The 23806-nt window shown below is 34.7% G+C and overlaps 4 protein-coding genes and 1 long non-coding RNA gene across 7 annotated transcripts; 4 read left to right on the forward strand and 1 right to left on the reverse strand.

Moving 5' to 3' along the window:
* Window positions 1–677: 677 nt before the first annotated feature.
* On the forward strand, window positions 678–1709 carry mRpS18B (mitochondrial ribosomal protein S18B). The gene is made up of 5 exons (XM_014358832.2): window positions 678–826; window positions 903–1071; window positions 1160–1257; window positions 1339–1469; window positions 1547–1709. The coding sequence occupies exons 1-5, from the start codon at window positions 764–766 to the stop codon at window positions 1707–1709; spliced, it is 624 nt and encodes a 207-aa protein (XP_014214318.1). The 5' UTR covers window positions 678–763.
* A 40-nt stretch (window positions 1710–1749) lies between these two features.
* On the forward strand, window positions 1750–3237 carry Pyroxd1 (pyridine nucleotide-disulfide oxidoreductase domain 1). The gene has a single exon (XM_014358831.2). The coding sequence runs from the start codon at window positions 1750–1752 to the stop codon at window positions 3145–3147; it is 1398 nt and encodes a 465-aa protein (XP_014214317.2). The 3' UTR covers window positions 3148–3237.
* On the reverse strand, window positions 3230–23796 carry neb (kinesin family member nebbish). Of its 3 annotated transcripts, XM_089592903.1 has the most exons (13): window positions 23452–23796; window positions 23210–23326; window positions 22477–22995; window positions 21842–22391; window positions 21537–21764; window positions 21323–21451; window positions 8255–8415; window positions 7383–7583; window positions 6488–6763; window positions 5322–5394; window positions 5073–5242; window positions 4538–5000; window positions 3230–4473 (listed from the first exon to the last, which is right to left on the reverse strand). In XM_089592903.1, exons 1-13 carry the CDS (start codon window positions 23499–23501, stop codon window positions 3721–3723), a joined length of 3690 nt encoding a protein of 1229 aa, XP_089449029.1. In that variant the 5' UTR covers window positions 23502–23796; the 3' UTR covers window positions 3230–3720. The 3 variants fall into 3 exon arrangements, with proteins under 3 accessions (XP_089449029.1, XP_014214320.2, XP_089449030.1); XM_014358834.2 differs by lacking the exon at window positions 23210–23326; XM_089592904.1 differs by lacking the exon at window positions 6488–6763.
* On the forward strand, window positions 13390–18828 carry LOC106643628 (uncharacterized). Its single transcript, XM_014358842.3, has 3 exons — window positions 13390–13984; window positions 14332–14511; window positions 18051–18828. Exons 2-3 carry the CDS (start codon window positions 14409–14411, stop codon window positions 18341–18343), a joined length of 396 nt encoding a protein of 131 aa, XP_014214328.2. The 5' UTR covers window positions 13390–13984; window positions 14332–14408; the 3' UTR covers window positions 18344–18828.
* LOC149374587 (uncharacterized) lies at window positions 20543–21542 on the forward strand. Its single transcript, XR_016293079.1, has 2 exons — window positions 20543–20904; window positions 21015–21542. It is a non-coding gene; the product is annotated as an uncharacterized LOC149374587 (long non-coding RNA).
* Window positions 23797–23806: the final 10 nt, after the last annotated feature.

The following is a 23806-nucleotide window of genomic DNA, read 5'->3' on the forward strand; positions in this document are numbered from 1 at the left end:
TAAATGATAGAAAGGCCGCGGTTTGAATAAAATGACAATAATATTAACACCATATTTACCTATATAGTGCTCCATTAATATTTTTTAAAGAACAGATTTTTATAATAGATACGTATAGTCATAGGTATTTTTCTTCAATCTATAATAAAAAACATTTTTTATTAAATTTTTTTTTATAACCCCTAGAAAAAGAAAAGTAGAAAAAAAAAAAAAATTGTAATTAGTCATAAGTGTCATCATGTACGGTAGCATACTGTTTAGTGTGGAATAATAAATTTTTTTGCTGTATCCTACTTGAAGCCGTACAGTTTTGTAAAAACCAGGACATTTTGAGTGTTTAAAAAAAAATCTGAACTTATTTCCTCGCATAAGTTTACTTATAAGTTATCTATATTATCTAGTGTATAAGTATACCTCAACTAGGTGAAATACACTTTAATATAAAAAAAAAGAATCTATAAGTATTATCTAAGTTTCGTTCAAACCCCCCTGGATTCGGTTCGGTTCGGTTCGGTTCGGTCGGTTAACGAACCTTTAGATTAAACTGCGGTTAACTGCCGAACTCACCGATCGCACCCACTATAGAATATAGGATATGTGTGTGACACTGTGTGTGTGTATAGTGTGGATGATAAGGAAGGATAGGTATAGGTACTTTTAATAGGTAACCTCATCTTTATTGTTGCCCGTTATATATAAAACATTTTTCTTTTGCATTTGTATCTATTCACGCACGTAATTTCCCGATTTATTTTTATATAAAATGTCATTCATCCGTGTAGGCTTGCAAATCTTTGGAACTGCCAGTCGGAAAAGTCTGCAAAAGGTAGCGTAGTAAAATTAAGAAAGTAAATATACATCACCTTTCTCAAAAATGTTTTTCTAACGGAGCAGTGTTGTAGGTTACATCTGTAAGGAGTATTTCGCAAAACTTTTGCCGACGTCAGGAAGTACAGGAGCAACAAGCGGAAGGTAACGAGATCGAAGGCACCGAGTCAAACATTCATTCCGACAGCGACAGATCTAAACCAATTCCTGTTGAAATCGGTATCAAATATATGAAAAGTGATGGCAAGTTATTTTTTATCATTATGTGATTAGGGTCGAGGACTGATCATGACACGCATTTCATAAGAGGTATTGTATCATTTGATTACAGCTTACAAAGAAACTTATGGATTAGAGCCAATATGGAAAAAGTACAGAAGAAACTACAAGGGCCAATTTGCTCCACCTAAGACTAGAAAAACTTGTGTAGTGAGCATCATTTATTGATTCTTGTTGATCATTCTTTTTTTTTTTTATCCATTAACACTCAGTGTAACTTCACTATTCTAGAGGCAAGGATTTATAGCTACAAGTAACCCGTGTCCCATTTGCAGAGATGAGTATCTAGTATTGGATTATAGAAATACGGATTTGTTGTATCAATTCATTTCTCCGTACAATGGCGAAATAATTGACTGGAAGTAAGTTTTGGAAATTGCAATCGTTTTTTTCAATTTTAAGAGCGTCATGAATGTAAAATTTTTTTTTTATATCACAGCAAAACTGGTCTTTGCCAAAGACAACATTTAAATTTACTGGTAGCTATACACAAGGCAAGAGATTTTGGAACTATATCTTTTGACGTACCGTTCCGACAGTATGATTATTCTGAATGGTGCAATTCAGAAGTCGCATTTTCTGATTCTAAGGAAAATAAGTAATTCAGTCAAATGGTTAAGTTGAATTAATAATCTACTCATTATGGAAGCTACTTTTGTTGTCATTGGAGGAGGCATTTGCGGTGTGTCCTGTGCTGAAAGCATTGCATTTCTTGCACCTGAGGAGAAAGTAGTTTTAATAACAGCGAGTTCAATAATTAAAGCTGTTACTAATGTCATGTCAATTGGAAAAACGTTAACACAATTCGATGTTGAAGAACGCTCATCAGATACTTTGTCCAATCTTTATCCATCGATCACTATTATTAATGACGTAGTAAAAAAAGTTGATACAAGTAAAAAAACTATCACTACAGAAAAAGAACAAGTTATAATATACAAAAAATTGTGCATTTGCACAGGAGCACGGCCAAAACTAATTCAAGACAATAATAGTAGAGTAATCGGACTTCGTGATACTGAGTCTGCTGAAAATCTCACGATAAAGTTGAAAAATGCTAAAAAAGTTGTTATCGTCGGCAATGGAGGAATCGCTACTGAACTTGTCCATGAAATAAAAGGTGTTGATGTTGTTTGGGTGATAAAAGATCGGCATATTTCAGCAACTTTTATTGACCCAGGTGCGGCGGAGTTCTTTCAAGAAAAACTATTAAACAAGGATCTAGATTACCAAGAGAAAATAGCAAACCGACCAAAATGGACTGTAAAAACAGAAAAATCAACTCAAAATGGATTTGGACCTTCACTTGGACCGCACTGGCACAATCAAATAAATCTTATCAAGGAAAATGTTTTGAAAAGGGTCGAAGTTGAATACGAATGTGAAGTATTACAAATCATAAATCGCACCGACAGCACTGATGATTGGCCTATTTACGTTGAATTAACCAATGGAAAAAAAGTGGGGGCCGACTTTATCATTTCGGCTACTGGAGTCATACCTAATAGCAACATATTAGGATTAGAACACTTGAAAAAAGGGAAAGATGGTGGTTACTCTGTTGATTGGAAATTAGAAACTATGGAAAAGGACATTTTTGCTGCTGGGGATGTTTGCTCGGCAGAATGGGATATTGCAAAACACTGGTTCCAAATGCGACTTTGGACTCAAGCTCATCAAATGGGTCGATATGCAGCGAAAAGCATGGTTTCAACTTTAAAAGAAGAAGATTTTTATCAAGACTTTTGTTTCGAACTTTTTACTCACGTTACAAAGTTTTTTGGCTACAAAGTTGTTGTAATAGGATTGTATAATGGTCAGAAACTTGAAAATAATTATGACATTTTATTAAGAGTAACCCAAAGACACGAGTATGTGAAATTAATTCTTGTTGATGGAAAAATGCAAGGAGCAGTTCTTATTGGTGAAACAGATTTAGAAGAAATGTGTGAAAATCTAATATTGAACCAACTAGACTTAAGCCCATACGGTGAAGATTTATTAAATCCAGATATAGACATAGAAGATTACTTTGATTGAGTAGGAAATACTAAACGAAGCTTGATGGTTGAGTGTTAATAAGACTTGTATAAAATAAATGTTTAGTAATAAGTATTTTCTTTTTATGTTTACTCATCTTTATTCAATGTTTGTGCCCTTGCTTGGTAATTTTGATAAAAAATTATCAAAACATGCCTCTTTCACAGTAAAATGTCAAGTGACGATGACACTAGTTGACGAAACAATTTTTTAACATTAATATATCATGGATTAATAAATGGCTTATCCATCCATCATACAAATTTTTTTTTTATTTTTTATTGGAAATTAGTAACAAAATATATTGAAAATACTTATCCATGATACAAATTAAAATCTTTGAAAATGCATCCAGAATAAACATAAAATGTGATATCAATTACAACAGTAATAAACTGTGGAAACCTTATTTTAATTAATGATTTATTATGAAAACAAACTAATTTTACGCGTAAAATAAAAATTTACCAACAAATTGCATGGTGAACACTTATCAAAACATATGCTACAAAATAAATTATAATTAAATACAAGTTACAAAATCGGAAATGGCGTTGAATACTAATTGTAAAATTACTCGACATCGAATTTCACAGATTTCGTATTGTTATCGTTTTTAAAATAAGGACATGCAGGTTTTAAATTAGATTTGGAAGGCGTCGTATTGCAATTGGCGAAAAAATTTTTGACAACCGCAAAAGGTGTTGAACTTTTGTCGATAACTGAGTTTTCAATTACTGTATTTTCGGGATCGCCAACATCAGATGCCATAATTTCGGCAACGCTGTTTTCCGGGGGCGATTTTTCTCGAAAAAGATCTTTTAGATCTTGCATTACAGAGTTGACCTGATCCAAAGCTTGAGTGATTTTTCCACTTACTTCTCTTGACTCGTATTGATGGCACAGCCCTTTCAATGTTTTGGAAGCAATTTCAATTTGAATAAAACATTGATGAATATCATCGCGACGCTTCAAAAAAACTGACTCATTAGTTCGATCGGCTACAGAACAATCAAGAAAAGACGTATCAATCGAAAATTGACTTAAGCTCTCGTTCAATTGCTTCTTAACTGGTGTCATATTTATCGAAATTCGACTACTACATAGTGAATCTGGCATGATGTCGCTATCATCAAAGGGCTCCCACTTGTCTTCAGCATCTTGTAATTCTTTGATTGAATGTTCGAGTTCATGATCTCGTAATTGACGAATCCAGTCGAGAAAACGCATAGGCTGCCAAAGGGTCTCCAGCATGTTATCCCTGTCACGGACGCGGATTACTGGCTGCAAGGATTTGTCAACAACGATTTGCTGCTGATGGAACTCCTGCAATAAAATGTATAAACATTATCAATAATTGAAAAAAAACTTGGAGGGGGGGGGAACTTACGTAGTTAACACCAACATCTCTGCACGTTTCTGTGGCTTCTCTAACTAATAATTGAATTTCATGTGGACTAACTCCGCCGATCTTCATAGCATCGATACTCGTTTTGACCGACAAGGCAGTCTCAACGTCAGCAGTGGTTTCATTTAACAATCCTTCGAGCTCTTGAATAAAATTTGATTTGTATGGTGAAATATTTATTCCTGAATCTTCGATCTCAAGCCTCCTTATTTTGTTGCTAGTTTCTATTTCACTAGCAAGCAACTCTTTTTCACGTTCGAGTTCTTTTTTCTTTTTATTTGCCTCTTCTAATTCCAATTTTTGCTGCTCGAGATTCGACCCCAGCTGCTTTATTTCACATTCGTAAGCGGACTTTTGTAGCTCCAATTGCATTTCCACTTCTCGTTTAGCATTCTCAAGTTCTTTCTTAGCTTTTTGTTTTGATTCTTCTAATTCTACTCTTAATCTGTAAAATATGCAATTTAGAATAATATTGCTTTATTGCGATGATGAAAAAATATAACCATTAAAATCTTACTTTTCTTCTTGGATTCGTAGTATCTCTTGATACGCAAATTCAAAGTCAATTGGTTGGAGAGACATTTGTGCGCTATCTTGATCCCCTTGAGAGTTACAAATTTTAAAATAATGATTGCCACCGATACAGAGTCGATCACCGTGATTTAACTGCACTCGTCCTCGAACCATCTAGCAAATATTTTTCAACAGGTAAGAATTCATTTTTTTTCGACCAAGACATTTTTGTAACAAAGCAATATAATAATACCTCTCCATTAAGGTAATTTTCTGCATCCGGTTCTGGGTATAAAATCAATTTCCCATGGTCATTTTCGATTGTGCTGTTGATTGAATAAAAATATTTGGTAAGATATCTATTTTTGTTTATATGATACAAAGCATGAAAATACTTTGTAAGAAACAAACCATATTATTGTGGCTTTTTTTTTTAAGATACATTGGTTGCGTTCGATTTAGCGCCGAGCGCTCGTACCGTACCACAGTCGGTTTGCAGTCCCGTTTGTGCGAGCCAACTGTGGTACGGTACAAATGGTACGAGCGCTCGGCACTCAATCGAACGCAACCATTGTTTCATAAAAAATTGTACGGAATTATTTTCAAGCAGAAGTTTCTTACAAGAATATGCAAACGGAAATATTGTTTTTACAAATAATCAGCTAAATCAAGCTTTTAAAACAATCTTACAAGTGCAATTTTAAAAATGTGGTTCATAAAAAGACAAATGATTTATAATTGTACGCCAAAAAGATGATAAAAATTACCACGATTGTTTGTACGAAAGACAAAATAACAAGTGTCAAGAGAGGGTTACAAAGTATTCTGATGAGTTTAATTAGCTGACGATTATTTGCTGATGTGAAAAAAAACCATAAATTGAATAAACGTTAGGTTTATTTGCAATCATGTTCGGTTCGATTTGATAATCCAATCAATTACTAAACTGAAACGCCAAAAGTCACACATTTTCGTCTGAAAACTGAAATCTGACGAGAATGCATTATGTGTGTGCGTGTGCTGTGGTTCAAAAACTGACGGTACCAGATTGGGCCGAACTGAATCGAAAGTAATCGCAAATTAGCAAATTAACGTAACAATTTATAGAATAATTTCTTAACAATGAATCAAAAAATAGTAACGCTGTAAATTTAAATTTTTGACTAAGCTTTTACCGTGTCTGACGATAAATAAAATAAAAAAATTCAAATTAAATTCAAATGTACGCTGCTACAAACAATACCCAAAAGTAATTGACCATCTTATGCAACTCCAATATTTACCTTCAACGGTCATAGAATGACCACTTAACTACGCTATTGTACGAAATAAATAAAAAAAAAAAAAAAAAAAAAAAAAAAGAAAACGTTATGTCAAATTGCATTGAGCAATCTGACTCCAAAGTTGCTCGTCACCCACCAATGTAGCAGTTTAATTAATGGGCCGTCCAAAACAATATCGATTTTCTTCTTGGATGGAGTGCTGGACCTAGGAGCTCTACCGACCCGTACGTGACCTGGAGGAATGAGATACAAGAGCGTGCCGGACAACATTGGATCAGCTGTAAGGTTTACGAGGCAGGGATGCTTTGGTTCCCCTCGGAAATCAAACTCTACAGCAACGCCGCAACGACGCAGGTACGCAAGCTCCGTGTCCTTTTTCGCCTGGGCCTCAAGAAGTTTTTCCTCCCAAGATCTAGAATATAATCAAGTTGGCTGGATGCCATTACAGCCTGGAAACAAATACGAGCCTCTCTTTTTCTCTCTTTAGTTCGTTCAGTGTCCGTCTGGATTAAGCAGGATTAATTTAGGAAAATACGAGGGTTTTTTGCCGATTGTCGTCGGATCTCGTCATACTCTCGTTCGCCCTGCAGGAACAGAGTTTCCACTGTGCAATGTATCCAGGAAATAAACAACAGATAACCGCAACAGAATAAGCAAAGTTTAAAAAAATTTGATTGAATAGTAGAGTGAGTTCACTGGTAACATGTACAGTAATATGGCTGTGGGTGTGCGTGTGTATGTCACTGGGCGAAGGCTGTAATTATGTTTAAATTATTTTTGTATTTCAGTCTCCTTACAACTAAAATTGATCAAAATTCTTAAAAAAATTTAATCGCAGAATAAAAGAAAAAAAAAAAAATAATAATTTCAACGTCATTGATGATGAACATTAGCTTCACAATGCTGATAATACCTGTTTGTTGTGTAGGAAAACAAGAACCTTATCGTAGGATTAATATTATAAGGAAAAAAAAAAGACTTCTTATTGCGTTGCAAGAAAAAAAAACGAAAAACAAGTAGAGTAAGCTTACTTTTGTGACACAAAGAGCTGGTCCTCCATCTTTTTTAGCTGATCCTTTAGTTGGTCAATTTCCTTTTGTTTGCTCAAAATTTCCTCCGCTGTGCTGCCCGGGGTTTCATACGCGTCCAATAACTTCCGTGGCGTCACGCCCAATTGTTTCTCGTATACATCCCGCATACCCCTAAGCCTCTGAACCTCCGCCTTCAATTGTCTGATGAGCGTTGAAACACGAGAATAACAATAAATAACGCAAATAAGCCAAACATACCACTTCAAACCGTCCATCGTTTACCATTGTAGGGTAAAAAAAGAAATTATAATAAAAACTCACACATATCAATTAGAGACGAAAAAATTTAAGATTGATGTTGATCAAAAAGAAATGTATGGTAGATTTTATCAATGATAACACATTACAATCACCCGTTGTATTGATATAACAATTATTTCGAGCATTATCGTGAAATACGGGCATCAAATAGGATCAGTGATTGAAAAAATTCTCACAAGATTACACACCGTCATCCCTTACGAAAAAAAGTAAGATTCGAATTTTTCAAGAATCGTACTTTTTTGTTGGATTTTCCTGTGCAAATTCAAATTTTTTTAAAAAATTTCCAAACATTTATCATTTATTATTAACCTTCTTGGTGATTTAACAAGCTAACTTAAAGACTGCTATGCTGATATCATCGTAATAATTTTTTTTTTAACTCACGTTTATCGAAAAAGCGGCTTTTTTTTCGTAAGGAACGACGATATTGATCTTCTGTTCAAAAGTTATCAAGTAATGCCAAAGATTGAACGCATTGTGCTCCCACCTGTTCTTGTTCCAATAGTAATAATAATAATAATAATAATAATAAAAAAAGACAGTCATACCTTATAAGCCTATCGTGAGGATCTTCGTTGATTCGCACGCGATTGACGATCGCACGGGCTTGGCAGGCATATCTCAACGTGGCCAGCGTTTCCTCCAGATGTATGTTGGCCGGCGAAACCGTGCCGAGCATAGCCGTGCGAGAATTTCCGCCGAGACTCTCCTGAAAATAATTGACATGTATTTTTTTTTGTGTTAACGTATTGCTCAGCCGGTCACGTGGTAGTAGCCACCCCTCGCCCCATTTTCTTTACCATTCGGAAAACACAAAAACAAATGTGAACAAAGTAGTTTTTGTTTGGTTGATAAGCCGGCTGGTTTGCGATAAGACAATAATGAAAGGTGAACGTACAGCATGACGAAACGACGCAAATAATGAAGTTTTAGCAGGTATAATGCACAAACAGGACTTACGAAGAATCGCCAGCTTTAGGAATATTTTTTATCACATCCCTGACTGGTTGCAGTGATTGAGTGCAATAAATTATTTGAGACACGCAGAAAGCTTTTAATACGCACCCATCTCAAAAAGTTGATGATTAAATGCAACCCGATCAATTAACAAGTTAACGTGGGATTGCGTAAAAAGTTGATAGATGACCTATTTATAAGTTGATAGATGACTTATTTATGTTTTGTTTTATCAGTGCTGTTAAACTTTTGTTGACAAAATGAAAAGTTATTAATTAAACAAATGATTTCAATTTGAGCAAAAAGGTACGCTTGTCACATTCACGTGACCGTTTTTATCTGCAAAGGTAGGTTTAAAGCAATCATGTCGCTTCAAAATAAATAACAACTTGATACAATATAGTCACGTGCCTACATAAGTATGACATTATCATGTCATGCCAAATTGGGAAGACCCATCTTAACTGTGTATTAATCGTACTTGTTGTTGAAACGAGGATTCAAATATTCACGTGAAAAATATAAGGAAAAAAATGATACTTCTTACACGAGTCCCCGTAGAATATCATCGAATTAAAATAATATGCTTGCAAGCACTACCATGATTATACTTGCAACTTGAAGAGAAAAAAAAAAAAAAAAAAAAACAGTTGTAGCAAATTCTATCGAGGTATATGAAAAAAACGGTGTGGATTAAATTTTTATAAAATTGTCAACCAATACCAAACAGATTACAATCAGAATAATCAGTACTTAATTAGTAGTAGATAATTAGAACTATACGGATAAATCATTATTGTGTATAAAACACTGTGAAATTGAAAGATGATAATTGTTACAAAATGGAGTTTCGATAAAATCGCTAAAAAATTATCGCTGTATCAATAGTAATAAGACTTTCAGTTTTTACTTTAGAATATAATATATTCTAATGTCACGTACAAAATTTCAGGTATTCTTAAAATTATTTTTAATTTTTCGCACAGATTTTTGTATTTTTGTCGTAGAGAGATAGGTACATTTCATTTGGAACATACATTTTTGCAATTCCATTCAAGGGCATTAAAATAAAATTTTTTCTTTTTTTTCCTATTCCGTAAATTGGCCACGTTACACTCGTACTACGTTTTTTTCAATTAAAAATGTTTGTAGAAATATTTATTTCAGATCATGCAAAAGGACATAACTTTACAACTCCGAATGTATTCCTGCTATTAACGTTATTCGATACATGACATTATATTACGTCTACATATGCACGCTCCCACGCACACGGAGTGTAAAAACAAATTGAAAAATATGTGTTTTCGCGATTACGTAAATGCAATCAAAGATCGTAAGGTACAACAAAAACAAAAAAATACAACGTACTTGGTAAAAAAGCATTAACCATGGGAAAAAAAACATACGACTCATGATTATTTTGTGACAGTCGCATAAGCATACACAGCAAAATATACTAATTTATTACGTTTACATGGGGGTAGCAACTTAGGTATGTGGCAGGTATAAAAAATTTCTGCAGAATTACGAGGTATAGCGATAGGACGCATAGTTTTCAATGGTTCTCAGTAAAGACTATGTAAAGATTATAAATGCACATTTGATTACGACTGCAGATTCCAAACTTGTGCAAATTTATTTTATGAAAACTTAAAAAATAAATTATATTATAAAATATTTACAAAATATTGACGCAAGTGATGTACTACACGAGTGACAAATACGTCTTCTACCCCTGCGAATAAGGGAGCGATACTAGTATACATTTACGCCCGAGTTGCATACGTCATGGTTTAGTCTGAAGGTAGAAGAAATACTTTGCCACGAGTGGCTACTATAATTTTTAGAAGCTGCATGTATTTTTACTAAAATTATTATAAATCGAAGATAATTTTTTCTCGTACAATTGAAGAAAAGTAATTTATAACAAATATGGCAAATGTCCATTGCACATCTATGTAGTCAAAATTGTATGTATGAAGACAAATACAAAAAATTTACTGACAGCGTAAATAATTAAATACAAAAAAAAGGATGAAGATTAGCATAATAATTACGATTTTTTGGGTCATTCATAATAAATCTGACGTTACGTTGAAGAGTTCGATTACCATAACTTTGTTAGAATTCGTAATCCGTTATCCAAAAACTATCAAAACAGTACATTTGTATGTTTAAATTGGTTAGAAAAATTAAAAACAAAACTATTAATATATAAATATAAATTTATTTTATATACTTATAAATAAGACTCTTAAATCATTAAATTCGATATGAAACTTTTTACTCTCTACTAAAGTTATGAAAACAACATTGTTTGTACAGCTGATTTGAGAAATTTATCGTGACTTTTGTCATACTGGCCGATCTTTCTCGCAAAAAATATTGGTTTTAATCATATAAATATAGCCATATGATGCTTTGAAAATATGTTGGATTAAAAATATGAACGAATGTAACGTCCAAATAATTGGTGTAATTACGCAAATTCTTACAAATCTTTCAAATTTCGTACGCTTACTGAAACCAATTAAACAGAAGTCACTAGGGGGGGGGGGGGAGAAAGAGAGATAATACAAAAAAGTGGCGGTGCAAAGTGAAAAAAAGACAAAGAAAAGAAAAAAACGGTAGAACTGGCGAATAAGTAAATGAGAATAATCGAGAATCAATGTACAGATTTTAGTGGCATTACTTACTGCGTATAGCTGAGAGTACGTGTGCAAAGGAATAAGAAAAAGAACCAGTAAGAAATAAAGATAATAAGAGTAATAATAATAATAAACAACATTCCTCTTCTTGTGACACACTTGAATAAAAAGAGAGCTGACCCTGAGGTATGATTATTCTCGTGTTGGTTGTACAGTGGAATTACATATGTAGTGCACTGTGCATATATATTATGTGTATGAATAGCACCTATATGAGTAATGTCATCCAGGGATGCCTAAACAAAAGTACCGATTTATTACTTATATACTGTAAAGAAATCTACGTCTCGAACAAGACTGCCGGTGCCACGGCCACTATCATGTTTCATCAAAGTGCATGTTCACGTTTAAACAATATTCAAATATCTATACGTGTTACTTTTAAATGTTTGAATTTGTTGTAACATCTCCACCTGTGAGATAATAATACGTACCATACCTTATTTACATTCAATGATGTACGATTTCATTATAGAAGAAGCAAATGTGCTTTCTTAACTTAATTTTTCCTAGTAGAAAAGAAAATTGATGATCTTAGGACATTTGAAATTTAATATAGTCAACAAGACAGATAAATAATACATCATGTACGTCAACTGATTTTTTGTATTATAGTGACAAAATTTGTTGAACATACAATTGTGAATAATTACCAAAAATTACCATACACTGTACGCGGCATAAGGTACGTATGTATGTATATGTAAATATAACATGGGTATCATTAATGCAGCAGAGCCGTTATGTATTATGTTTGCAGTGACTTAAATTACACAAACAATATACAATTTGATAATTTAAAAAAAAGTAATTTTAACCAACGAAAACTTTTTTTTGACAAAAGCTGATCAAAAATCGAAAAGGCGGTAAATGAAGCTCGTGTGGTTAAAAAAAACTTAAAAATGATATTACTTGTGTCAAAAAAATTATGATATGTTATTATCAATACAAGTAATTTAAGCACAGATTTTTTTTTCATATCTCTCAAATGAAATATTGCTTGTAAATGTTGGTTGTGACTTTTGTTTTTAACCCCTACAGGTTTTATTCGACAGCTAAAAGCTAAGAAAATGTATTGCAATGTAAATTTTTTGTGTTGACTCTTTATCGAATAAAGCTAAAACTGTGAGAAATAATATTTTTCTTTAAACTTAATTGAAAAAATGGAGGACAAGGGTTGTACTGTCGATTGTAGTTTAGTTTCGAGGACGTCGAATAAATTTTGCAAAAATTGTATGACAATATGTGTCAATGTAACTTACGCATAAGTCTTAAAGAATTTATAATTAGCGATAAAAATTTAAAGACAAGACAATATCAAGTGTATTTCGCCACGAATGGTGAATTTTGATAAAACTCGTCAATTTGAAGAGAAAGCTCAACTCAAGTATCACGAATTACTTTTTCTCGGAACGTTTGATTTGGACACAATGGGTCTTATTGAAAGTTCTTCAGGCACTTATATTGATTTTTGATTAGTCCTTGTCGATGCAGGGAAAGGTACAGGAGAAGGATGAGACGAGTTAAGGGATATAGGGATATTTCCGGAATTCCAATCGGATGTCTATTATTATTGTTATAATACTATTATTTTTATTTTAAAGCATAGGTCGAGGCATAGGCACCAGGATTGAAACTCCTGTTTTGGTCAAGGAGCGACAGCTAACAGATCCGCGAAATCAACGGCCAAGGCGAGCGATAACTCGACGGCCACCAGTCCAAGCACTAAGTATATACGCGGCCGAAGCTGCTCAACTTTGCCGATTGACCAAGCCGCGCTCTTCCATACACGGTTGCACCACAGTGCACGCATACATCGTGTCGATATGCGTAGGATTAAAGCGTGTATTCGCATATGTATATATATATATATGTACATCACACAACACACCAACAAGTCGCGAAGAGAAACGCGCAGTTCTTCCCCCAGTAGGAGAGGTGGCAATGGTAGGGGGGGGGGAACGCCAGCCAGCAGTAAACTCACCAACGGGTTATATATATCCGTGCGCTAGCAGTACGATTCGCTTAGTTTACCCGAGACGAGCCCATTCGATTACTGCCATTATAATACGTAATAAACGTACCTATCTATCTTATCGGACGATAAGGGCGAAAAAAAGGTTGTCCCGAATGTATTTTCGCGACAAGCAGTGGCGAGCGGTACGGTTAAACGACACCGTCCTATTTCTCTCGAATGAGTAGTTGATTGAGAAAATGAACTGGAACGAATTTGTGGTGGTAAGCGAAAAAGTTCGTTTTGAGAAAAAATCGGGCTGAAGAAGAGTCAAGGTGCATAGAAGTATATAAATAATAGACGACGAGCCGAGTGATAGGGCCAGTTAGTTATCCAGGGTAACAAAGAAGAAAATACAGCTGATGGTGCGAGGGGACTCTCGTGCCTCGAAGCGGTGAATGCTGCCGGTTTTGCAGAGCTCCAGATCGCAGGAGTAAACAAAGACGTCGGTGAGGCCTAGAACGTACTTGGTGCGCCGTGCCGCGTACAGTCTCCGTACAGAAAATCGGCTGTGACCGCTAGCAATATATCGGTACAAACTATACTGATTCGACATTACGCGGCGTCTCGCCCGACTTGCTTATCTCGAGCTAAAGGTAAGGTCTCCGTACTGACATCTCTTTTTTTGCTCGTGCAGCTTACACCGAGAGAGACAAAAATTTTATTAAAATTACCGAGGTACAACGCTCAAGTAGCAAGTGTTTATTGACTTAATAAAGTGAACAATTATTATTTTTATCGCTAATTGTGATAGAAAATTTTACAGCTTGGGCACAGTATGAGTTATAGGCCAGTATGGTAAATAATAATAAAGACCCTCCGGACAGCGGAATAATACTATTTGTCGTTCAAGCCCAGTAATTTTTGTAATATTTGTTTCTCTTTGTGTACGATGGGTAGCATAAGGCATCAACCAAACTGAGAATTTTACTACCCGTACCAGCTTGGCCACTAATGGTGCTACGATTGCTCCCAAAAGTACATTGACGGAAGGTGCGAAAATTCATATAAAGGGCCAAAATGGATCTTGTTTACATTCCGGATGTACTGACATTTGGATTCTTCAGGAACCCCCAGTACCGCGATTACGAGCAATCGTGGAACAGCAACTATTTTAGCAACGGTAGGATATTACGTTTTATTATTATGATGTTCTTACGTAACATATCTTTTCGATTTTTTTTAATTTTTACCACTTTTCATGAAGTTTTTCTTTGCTGCTCGCTTTTTTTTCATTTTTTTTTTTTTTTTTTTTTTTTTTTTTTTCATCTTATTTCGCAAATGCGGATAATATACGATTTAAGAGCTTAACCATGAGATACGTCATGCATCTTGTATCTAAGATTATAAATACGCGTATCGATGAGTGATTATTGAACAAAGTCGAATGTATCCGTTTATGTGCAGCCACGTTGATCGATTGAAAATAAAAAAAAACCTGTCATTTGTTTGGCACAAAGCTTCCTTGCATTTTTGTATTGTTTGCTATGAATTACGTACTTAATTTTTCATTAATTATCTTTTATCGTAACAACAGCTGTCCACAATCGTTATAAAACTAACAACCAGTAACATATCGTTTATTTACTGTTTTCCCGACTTTTTTCCCTAAGATAATGCATTTGTTGATTTGGAAGTTTGACAAAAAAAGAACTTTACTGGTATTTATCAGTAATAAATAAAGTGATGTCACAAAAGTAAAATTACTCTGAACCCAATGACATGGCGTAGACTGAAAAGGTGTAATCAAGGTAAGCCGAGACGTCAAAGCATATACCTTTGGAAAAGATAACAAAAGTTGCAGTTAAATGTCATAAACGCTGATCATTCGCCGGATGAAAAATGAAATGCACAGTTTAAGGAAATTTGCATTATTCGCCGAGTGGGTGAGATTCGGGGGGAAGGCTGGCTCTAGGCGTAACTTTTAAAGACCCATTTTCTCGCTGGCCTCCAGTATCCAGCGTCCAGTGTTTTTGTCGGACGAAAAAAAACCCGCTGTTGTCAAAGCAGTCCCCGGATGTTTTTTCAGCTCAACGATCGTTTATAGCTTCGAGTTCGGTTTCTAGTAGAACACGCTCAGCTTCCAGAAAGGAAAGCTAAAATACTTTATCAACATCTTTTTTTTTTTTTTTTTTTTTTTTGCCACGTGCTGACCAAGATGCTAGATGCTAAAACGCCGCTAGTTCGACTAGCTGAGCGCACAGCATGCAGCGGAACACGAACCGTATTATTAATTATACCAAATATTAAGTTGTTTTGTTTAGACTCAAGGAATACATTAAAGAGAGTATAATCTTGTGTCAATCTTTGACTTAACTTACTGATAAGAGGGATTTACGTCTCCCGTAGCTGCCCTGTACCTCGGTTTTTAACTAACATATTACCAACTTGGACTCAAATGATGTTTCCCGGGACAGTACAGCCGAGAATGTAACAAAGTCATTGTGAAACCTGTAAAAATTGAAAAAATTTGTTCAATGTTGTTTTCCGACCCGTGGCCATTAAAGTGCAAGCCAACGTTTCTGTTACAACGCGTTCTCAGACCAACCTGGTACGGCATACGAGCCGAGTTGGCTGTGCCTCGTGCGAAAATTAACTTGAAGCCTAAAAAGTGTATACGGACGGAGAGTAATACAATTACACCTATACCAAGCGGTCGCATAGTTCATTGGCCTTAACAACTTAAACAATAGAATCTATTGAAATAATAATAATAATAATAATAATTAAAAAAAACTATTTTATCTGACAGAATATATTATAATGTTTTGCTGGGCAAGAACAATGAATTCAAATGAGTATTTAAAAAAAAGAAAAAAAACGTAAACGAGGATGTACCATACTATATAGGTCTGACATCGTATACCTATAATTGAAGTATTAGTCGCGCCATGCATTATTATTACCTTTTCCGCATAAAAAAATACTGTGAATATGATAAATTGTCTTCTTCTTGTTAGGTATAACAAGATTTTATTTAACTGATCGGTTTAAGAATCAAACATAGAGAAAACAATAATTGTATTAATTGCAAGTAATGCATTGTAATTGATGGGACTCGAAGAAATCTATGAAAATTTTAGGTTGTCTTTAAAACGATTACTAATATACAATTATATACTGTAGGTATACTTGGCTATATCTGGTGCAAAAGATGAAGTTGATTCTTGCTACGATCGTTAGACAGTAGCGATTTTTTGTATTGATATATAGATACACGCAATAGTCCCACACTTGAGGAAACTAAATTCAAGGTTTTTACTTTGACTCGGATCTCGGATAATATGTGTAAACAACTGCGATGTTGACGTCTAGAAAAAGTATACCTCTAAAGAGTCGGCGCCTTGAGAATATCGGGCGGGCACGTAATAATACATATATGCGATCAAGGGCTTTGGGACTTTTTCTCCTCACACGTTATGCGCATACATCCGTATACGTATAGACTGGGCCCGCCCACCCTTGATCGTATACATTATAATATATAAAAGTACAGATATAACGACGCCACGCGGCGAGGTGCTTACTCCTGACTTCTCTCTCTCTCTCTGTCTCTCCTTCTCTTTCTCGTTCGTTCGCAAATAAAATTTATAAATAGGTTGCAAAGCCACGTCGGCAAAACTGTTTCGTTTTGTGTGGTAGATATGACGATGTGCCTATATTTTCACAGGCACGTCGGCGAAACTCAAAACGCACGTTTATCGGAATTTTTTATTATGTAGCAATACATCGATTAACGATCCAAAATCATTTGCCAGTTGTTAATTGACAACCTAGGAAATTGTTGGATCATAATGATAACAAAGATGACTTTATCAATTTTCAATTTTTTTGGTGTACATCACTGCTCCATTATATTTTTATTATTATTATTATCTTCACCATCATCAAAATATCATCAACGTTATTGTTGAAGAGGCTTAAAATTTCAGGTAACTGTTATTTATTGCAGTTATAAAAAAATCGCAATGTTCGCCATTCTTATCTCCTGAGAATCAAATTAGTGAATGGCTGCAAAAAGGTTTTGGCAGCTACTAACGATTTATCAATGCGCGTGTAAACAAATTGCGTTTTAAATTCAATGCTTTTGCACTTTCGAGTCATGACGAAAAAAGATACGATTAAGATTGGAGTCCGTATATTTTTTGCCCTCTCAATCGATTTTTTTAATCACATTGATTAATATTTTTTCCTTTCTTTTATGCTCTATACTATCGTCAATTACAAAACTTATCGAAAAAATTACTAACGATCTATTCAATGTTGTTAATCGATTTAAATCCAGCTGATCTAGTTGTAGTCTATTTTGAAAAAAAATGTATATTTACATTATAAGTATATAAATAACATCAGTTTTTTTTGTCGGAAAAAATGAGATGGTGCAAAGATCATTTACAAACCGCGTAATCATAAAGTAGCCCGTAAGTATCTTAAAACTGTAAATCGCCAAGAGTCATCGGATTACGACGAAGCGATAATACCCACTTGATTATACGATACAAGTACATAGATGGGTATCTTGTACTCCGGGGTATGTACATGTTCTGATTACAGCATGTAATCGGTCTATTTATGAGTAGGTGTCCCTGGGAATTTGCAATACATTGTTCAAGTTGAAAAAAAAAAAAAAAAACACTAAATAATGATGTACTGAAATTTCAGACAAGAACGCTAATCGTCATAATCGCCAGCAGCAGCAGCAGCAGCAGCAACAAAAACAACGACGCGACGGTTCATCGAGCAAAGAGTCCTGCCAGCTGTGCCAGGAAAACAAGCGACGCAGCCTAGCGGCGTATATACGCAACAAGTCGCGTAACAAATCTTGTAGCGAGATCTGCGAGGAGGTCGAGGAGGAGGTGCAAGAGGAGACGGATGTAGCTTCGGCCGCGGTTCGGCATCAGAAGCACCAAACGGACAACAAGCCCGAAAGCAATAAGCAGTCCGCGGATGCTTGAAACCAATCACGGCCGCTTCTGCAAACGCGCACTCATACATCAATATATATATTATCTATATGTACAAAAACTGCTTTACCTTGTAAATACGTTGTGTTGTATGGTAATGACGCGTGATTTTGCTGACGAGAGGAATACGTTATACCTAGAGAGGTGCATAAGCACTGATGTACGTATAACAAGCAAGTGTGGACGGGGTATGGAAAAACTAATGCCGAGTCTCCTGCAGCCAGCGCAGCGTAACTTATAATAATACCTATATACTTTATACTTTGGCGCGTGTTTTTGCGTTTCGAACGTAGTTACGTTGTTCATAAACAATCGTATTCACCTTGATGATTCATGTGTACCTATCCGTAATCACACGCTGATTTCACGATGCATGATAAACATCAATCGTAGCGTTTGATGCTGTGTTACTCTTGCTAATGATGATGTGTACTTTTTTTAATTTTATGCAATGGTAATTATAGCTAAGTACTTGAGACATTAAAGTACCTTAGAACATAAGCTACAATACTGTTTGCGAGCCCATGCGCGTATATAAATAATACAAATGTACAATATACAGGTCCACGCAAATAAGTTTCGGCGCTGTGGCTAATTTTTTTTAATATTTCTCATTTCAAAACATAGTATATGGATGAGAAAAAAATTTACATACATCTTTACCCTAAAGTTATAATATTTTAACTGTACAGTTGTGACCAGCTATAATTTTTACCGTATAATCTTCGTGGCAGAAAAATTCATACGCTGTTTACTGTGAGGATTGGATAATTTTTCCTTGATTTAACGCGAAGCTATATACGGTACAATTTACGATTTTTTAATTTTTTTTTCACCGTATCTTTATTTTCGTTCATCCATGTACAAAACGACTGTATATAGCAAAATTTTTTGTTTGGCCAAATAGCATAGCAAAACGGAAGGTGTATACTGTACTGATTAATTAAACAAAAATAAGGACCAAGTTTTGCGCACCTCAAAGGAAAAACAGCTTATGTTACGTAGTTGATCAGGAAAATCAGTAGCAAAGGCAAACGTGACCCTACGAAAAAAGTGTTATGTTTTTAACGAAATGAAATTAATTACACCAATCGATTCATCGTTAATTTCCCCATCCCATGGCGTTTTTATAAATTTCAAATATTATTTTGAGGCTTCCTTCTATTTAAATAAACATCTATGAAACGATAACAAAAAAAAAGTTGTCTGGTACGAAAAAAAAAAAAAAAAAAAAAAAAAAGTGACACTAATTTGGGTTATTGGGTTACTACTACTTTTCGCCGTCTTTTATGCCGAGTCATGTCAGCCAGCAAGCCCCTGGGTTGCAATAAGAAAAAAAAACCTTTCGCACTTGCCCTTTACTTTCTTTAGAAATAGCGTGAGCTGAAAATGAATACTTAAAAAAAAATAGTTTTTATCCTTTGATGTATTTGACCTTTTTAACTATTGGATGGACATGCCACCACCATGTTGTTGTACCAATAATAATTAATAAATGCTTATCAAAAGATATTCTTCAAATGCTATGAGAATTAAAAACATAGAGAAACTGTTTTTTAATGATATTAACCGATTTTTTTCATTCAACTATGAGTTTCAAAATTGCAACGAATTGATATTGGTCATTTAGGTAAAAAAAAAAAAAAAAAAAAAAAAAAAAAAAAAAAAAAAAAAAATGAAATTTTGAAACTTTTGATTAAGATAAATTATCAATGCTTCGGTACTTGCTCATTTTTTCATGCTAAAATTCGTTTTTTTTTTTTTTTTTTTTTTTTTTTCAATTTCGTTCGATATGTGATTAATATTTGTAATGTTTTAAAGTAAGCAAAGTAAAAGCTGTGTTCCGGAAGTCAAGTTCATCGCTTACCAATAAATCGTCACTTAAATCAATGTCTTTTGTATTTTCAAGAATATCTGTGTCGTAGGTAGTTACCGATAAAAATTTTTGAAAGACGAGGCTTGAGAAAAGCAGTCGCCGACCACCCACGCAAGAGGTAAGAATTAAGAAAATTAAGCAGCGCATGCGTCATTTGCACACCACACACACGCACGCATCAACCACCTTTAGCATCAAATTTTAAGCAGAGTCCGAGATCAATTCATTTGAAACTGAGAATTACGATTTTTTAAAGAATTAAAATAACGCTAGAGCTAGTTTCAGATTTTTTTTTTGGGTGGTCGTTAAAACAAATTATAATCATGTAAGTGTAAAATTATATATGTGTATTCCAAGTCAACGAAAGTTCTAGATATTACGTATCGTGAGTGCCGTGGGTTCGCATAATATAATCGACTGCGTCGAGTTCAAACCAACAGTATATATACTATATAAGAGTGACGTTGTTGTTGTTATGTCCTGCCACAGGAAAGTGATATCAAACCTCAGAGCGATAAAAAAACCCCTCAAGTTTCCTCAAGATTTTAACGAAAAATACAATCTTTACTCAAGTAGTTCAATTGTGAGACATAACTTGTGCGTATACAAAAGTACGAATTAAATAAAATGGTGTGGAAAGCAATAAAAGAAAAGTGTCATCTCCAGGTTAAGAGTGGTAAGTTTTCAAAGTGACTCGGATAATGAGCTTCGCGGTCGGTAAAACTGATTAACCGTGAGAAACCGTACTTTTTAAACTAAAAACACACTCGTGTATTTTTATTTCAGAACCGAACAATGACAAGCCAAAGTCATGTGGCAATAGCTACTGTAAGTGCGGTGATCAGTGCAAGAGATGTGGCACTGATTGCAAATGTTCCACCAAGAAGGTCTCTATTCGCCTTCCAATGTTTACGTATTATACAGACACAATGCATTAAAAACCGAGCAAAGAAGTTTTCTGGAAAAATTCCATTCTATTTACACCGTATTATTTGAAAAAAATTTTCTCATTTTTCCATCAAAATAAATTGATTTTGGCACTACTAGTACATAAAAATAAACAAAAAAATATTCAAGTACAACGAATAATTTACCTTTAAAAGCCACGTCAAAACAGATTCACGGTATGGAACAAAATTGCGTTTTTTGTCATTTGTACTCTCAGCGAGAGATCCAATAACTTTTCCCAATGTGAGAAGCGATTTATTTATCGACACACCTTCCTAGAAATTAAAAGATAGTACATTTGCTCGTAAAATAATGTATCAACAATATTTGTTTTCATTTTATAAAAATACAAAAGCTTACCCTTAATCTGTCACCACTTGCACATGTATTGCTCAACCTCTCACTTCCAGCAAGATCCACCAAATTTATTTTACTACGCTTTCCAGCATCTTCTATTTTACTAGTTGATAATCCTTTAGACGTTGTCTGTGTTAAAATTATACTAAAAATACTGTGAGATCTAGAACTTTTTTCATTCATTCCAGTTGCTGCTGTGGCCCTCTGCGAGTTCCCAACTTTTAACCACGTCTGACCACAATAATCAATATTTATAAGAAATACTTGCTATGTTGTCAACAATATTGTAAAATAAATTTTAATTTTACCTTTAAATCCTCATAGCTTTGAACACTGTGCTGGCTCAAGTCAACAATGTAAGGACCAAAGACAGGATGTTCTCTTACTTTAAGTGGAGCTCTTTTGTTGCCATTATTATTATTACTTATGAGAAGATCATGGATCTTTTCGTTGTAAATCTCAAAGTAACTTATTTCAACGGTAATATTGTTTTTATGATCTAGCGATATTCGTTGAAAAATTTCATGGCAAAATCTTGGAATAATACCAGCGTCAGGATGAATATCAATTGAATTAGGCTGACTTGGCTCTGGACCCATCATGCTGTAACTTTTTCCAGAACCAGTCTGGCCGTAAGCAAAAAGACAAACATTGTATCCTTCAAATGCATTTTGCACCAGTGGCAAACCAATGCTGTTGAATACTGTTTCTTGACTTGCATGTCCAGGTTTGGATGAATCATTGTTTGAAAAGAAACAATGATCATACATAAAAGTATGTTTTGACGTGTCACAATCTACAATTATGTTTTGACAATTTACTTCTACAATGGATGTAATCTTTGGTTCAGCTTGCTCCCTGAAATTATTTTAATTTTGATTTTATTTAGTTGACAATTAAAATGTATCAAAAATTCATGCCAAAGTTGCCACTAAGTACTTACTTATAATTTAAGGGTCTAACTCTAATGCCTACGTTTAAATTACTATTTTCTCCTTCACACACAGTCTGCTCTTCAATTCCATTTTCAAACTTGGCTTTTGGAGTCTCCAAATGCACAGAGTTATAGCAATCTGGAGTTTGAGGTAGAACGTTATCACTAAGGAAGCGCTTCATGGGCTTGCGTGCAGAATTGGTACATGATTTTGTACTTGAAACATTTTTTGGCGTACAAAAATGAGTAACAGGAATTTTCTCGCCAGAAAGTCTTGGATTTGATCCGTTCTTGTTGACTTTGAGTCTCTCATTTTTAGTTGGTGTCTTGTCTTGCAACACGTCTTCTGATTGGGATCGTGGAAGGTTTCTGAACATATTTTTTGGAGTTTTACTCAGATTTTGCGTTACATTTCTAGTTGCACTTTGTTCTTTGGGCTTATTATTCTGCGGCAAATTATGAACTAAAGTCCGTTTGCGTGAAGGAGATCCCAGATTTGTGTTTGACTTGGCATTCGACGTTGAGTTACTAAAGTAAAAAATGATTCCCTTTTTATTAGTTACCAAATCCAAGACTTATTTTTACAGGTTTTTACAGAGGTTACTTTGTAGGAAAGATGATAAAAATTGAAAACGATTTAGAGATGCGTATTTTGATGGATGCAATTAAATGATTCGGTGGTTGTTCAGGTATACATTAGTGAAATGTGCGAGTTGCTACTGGTATTGAAAGAAAAACTCACGGCGTGTTACAAGGCTTATTCTCTTTGTTGAAGTTGTACGGCGAACTAGAGAAGATGGCATTGCAAAATCCGCGTTGTCTCGCGGGTGTCTGTTCAGCGTTACCTTGAGACATTATACTATTCCATCGGCCGCGAAGAAAACGAAAAAGAAACTCTCTTTTTTTTGTGCAAGAAATGCAATAGAAGCATGCAGTACTTATTAGGCGTTTAAATTATTCATGCAACAAGATGATGCGTATAACCTTCCGAAACGACCGCCTTTTTTCTCAGCTTGACAGTTCACCAGACTCATGGATCATCTGCTTGGGAAGACTGCTTATCCTGAATTCGAGGCCGAAGCCAAAGGTGAACCCGAGTTTATAACTATACAGATATATGAATATTTCTGTACAATACAAAGGTGCAATGGACTGTTGAAATTCTGTCGTCGATTTTCGGATGAAAATATAAGTAATACACTTGACGAGCTCAACTTTAACGAATTCTGTTTTAAACTTTTTAAAACGCGTTATAAGTATACATATATACGTACACTTTAGTCAGTTGGTCATGCAACATGCAAGACAAATGCAACGGACGTCCATGATGGGTCGTGCA

Source organism: Copidosoma floridanum, unplaced genomic scaffold (assembly GCF_036245765.1).
Source record: "Copidosoma floridanum isolate Cflo_tuat_1 unplaced genomic scaffold, Cflo_Japanese_pri ptg000019l, whole genome shotgun sequence".
In the NCBI taxonomy this organism is placed as follows: domain Eukaryota; kingdom Metazoa; phylum Arthropoda; class Insecta; order Hymenoptera; family Encyrtidae; genus Copidosoma; species Copidosoma floridanum.

Coding starts and splice junctions, on each gene's coding strand:
- mRpS18B (XM_014358832.2), top strand. CDS start 764: ATGTCATTCATCCGTGTAGGCTTGCAAATCTTTGGAACTGCCAGTCGG. Junction 1,258..1,338: donor AGACTAGAAAAACTTGTGTA/GTGAGCATCATT, acceptor TCACTATTCTAG/AGGCAAGGATTTATAGCTAC. Junction 1,470..1,546: donor GGCGAAATAATTGACTGGAA/GTAAGTTTTGGA, acceptor TTTATATCACAG/CAAAACTGGTCTTTGCCAAA.
- Pyroxd1 (XM_014358831.2), top strand. CDS start 1,750: ATGGAAGCTACTTTTGTTGTCATTGGAGGAGGCATTTGCGGTGTGTCC.
- LOC106643628 (XM_014358842.3), top strand. CDS start 14,409: ATGGATCTTGTTTACATTCCGGATGTACTGACATTTGGATTCTTCAGG. Junction 14,512..18,050: donor CAGCAACTATTTTAGCAACG/GTAGGATATTAC, acceptor CTGAAATTTCAG/ACAAGAACGCTAATCGTCAT.
- neb (XM_089592903.1), bottom strand. CDS start 23,501: ATGAGTCTGGTGAACTGTCAAGCTGAGAAAAAAGGCGGTCGTTTCGGA. Junction 22,996..23,209: donor AATAAGCCTTGTAACACGCC/GTGAGTTTTTCT, acceptor TTTTTACTTTAG/TAACTCAACGTCGAATGCCA. Junction 22,392..22,476: donor GTTAGACCCTTAAATTATAA/GTAAGTACTTAG, acceptor AAATAATTTCAG/GGAGCAAGCTGAACCAAAGA.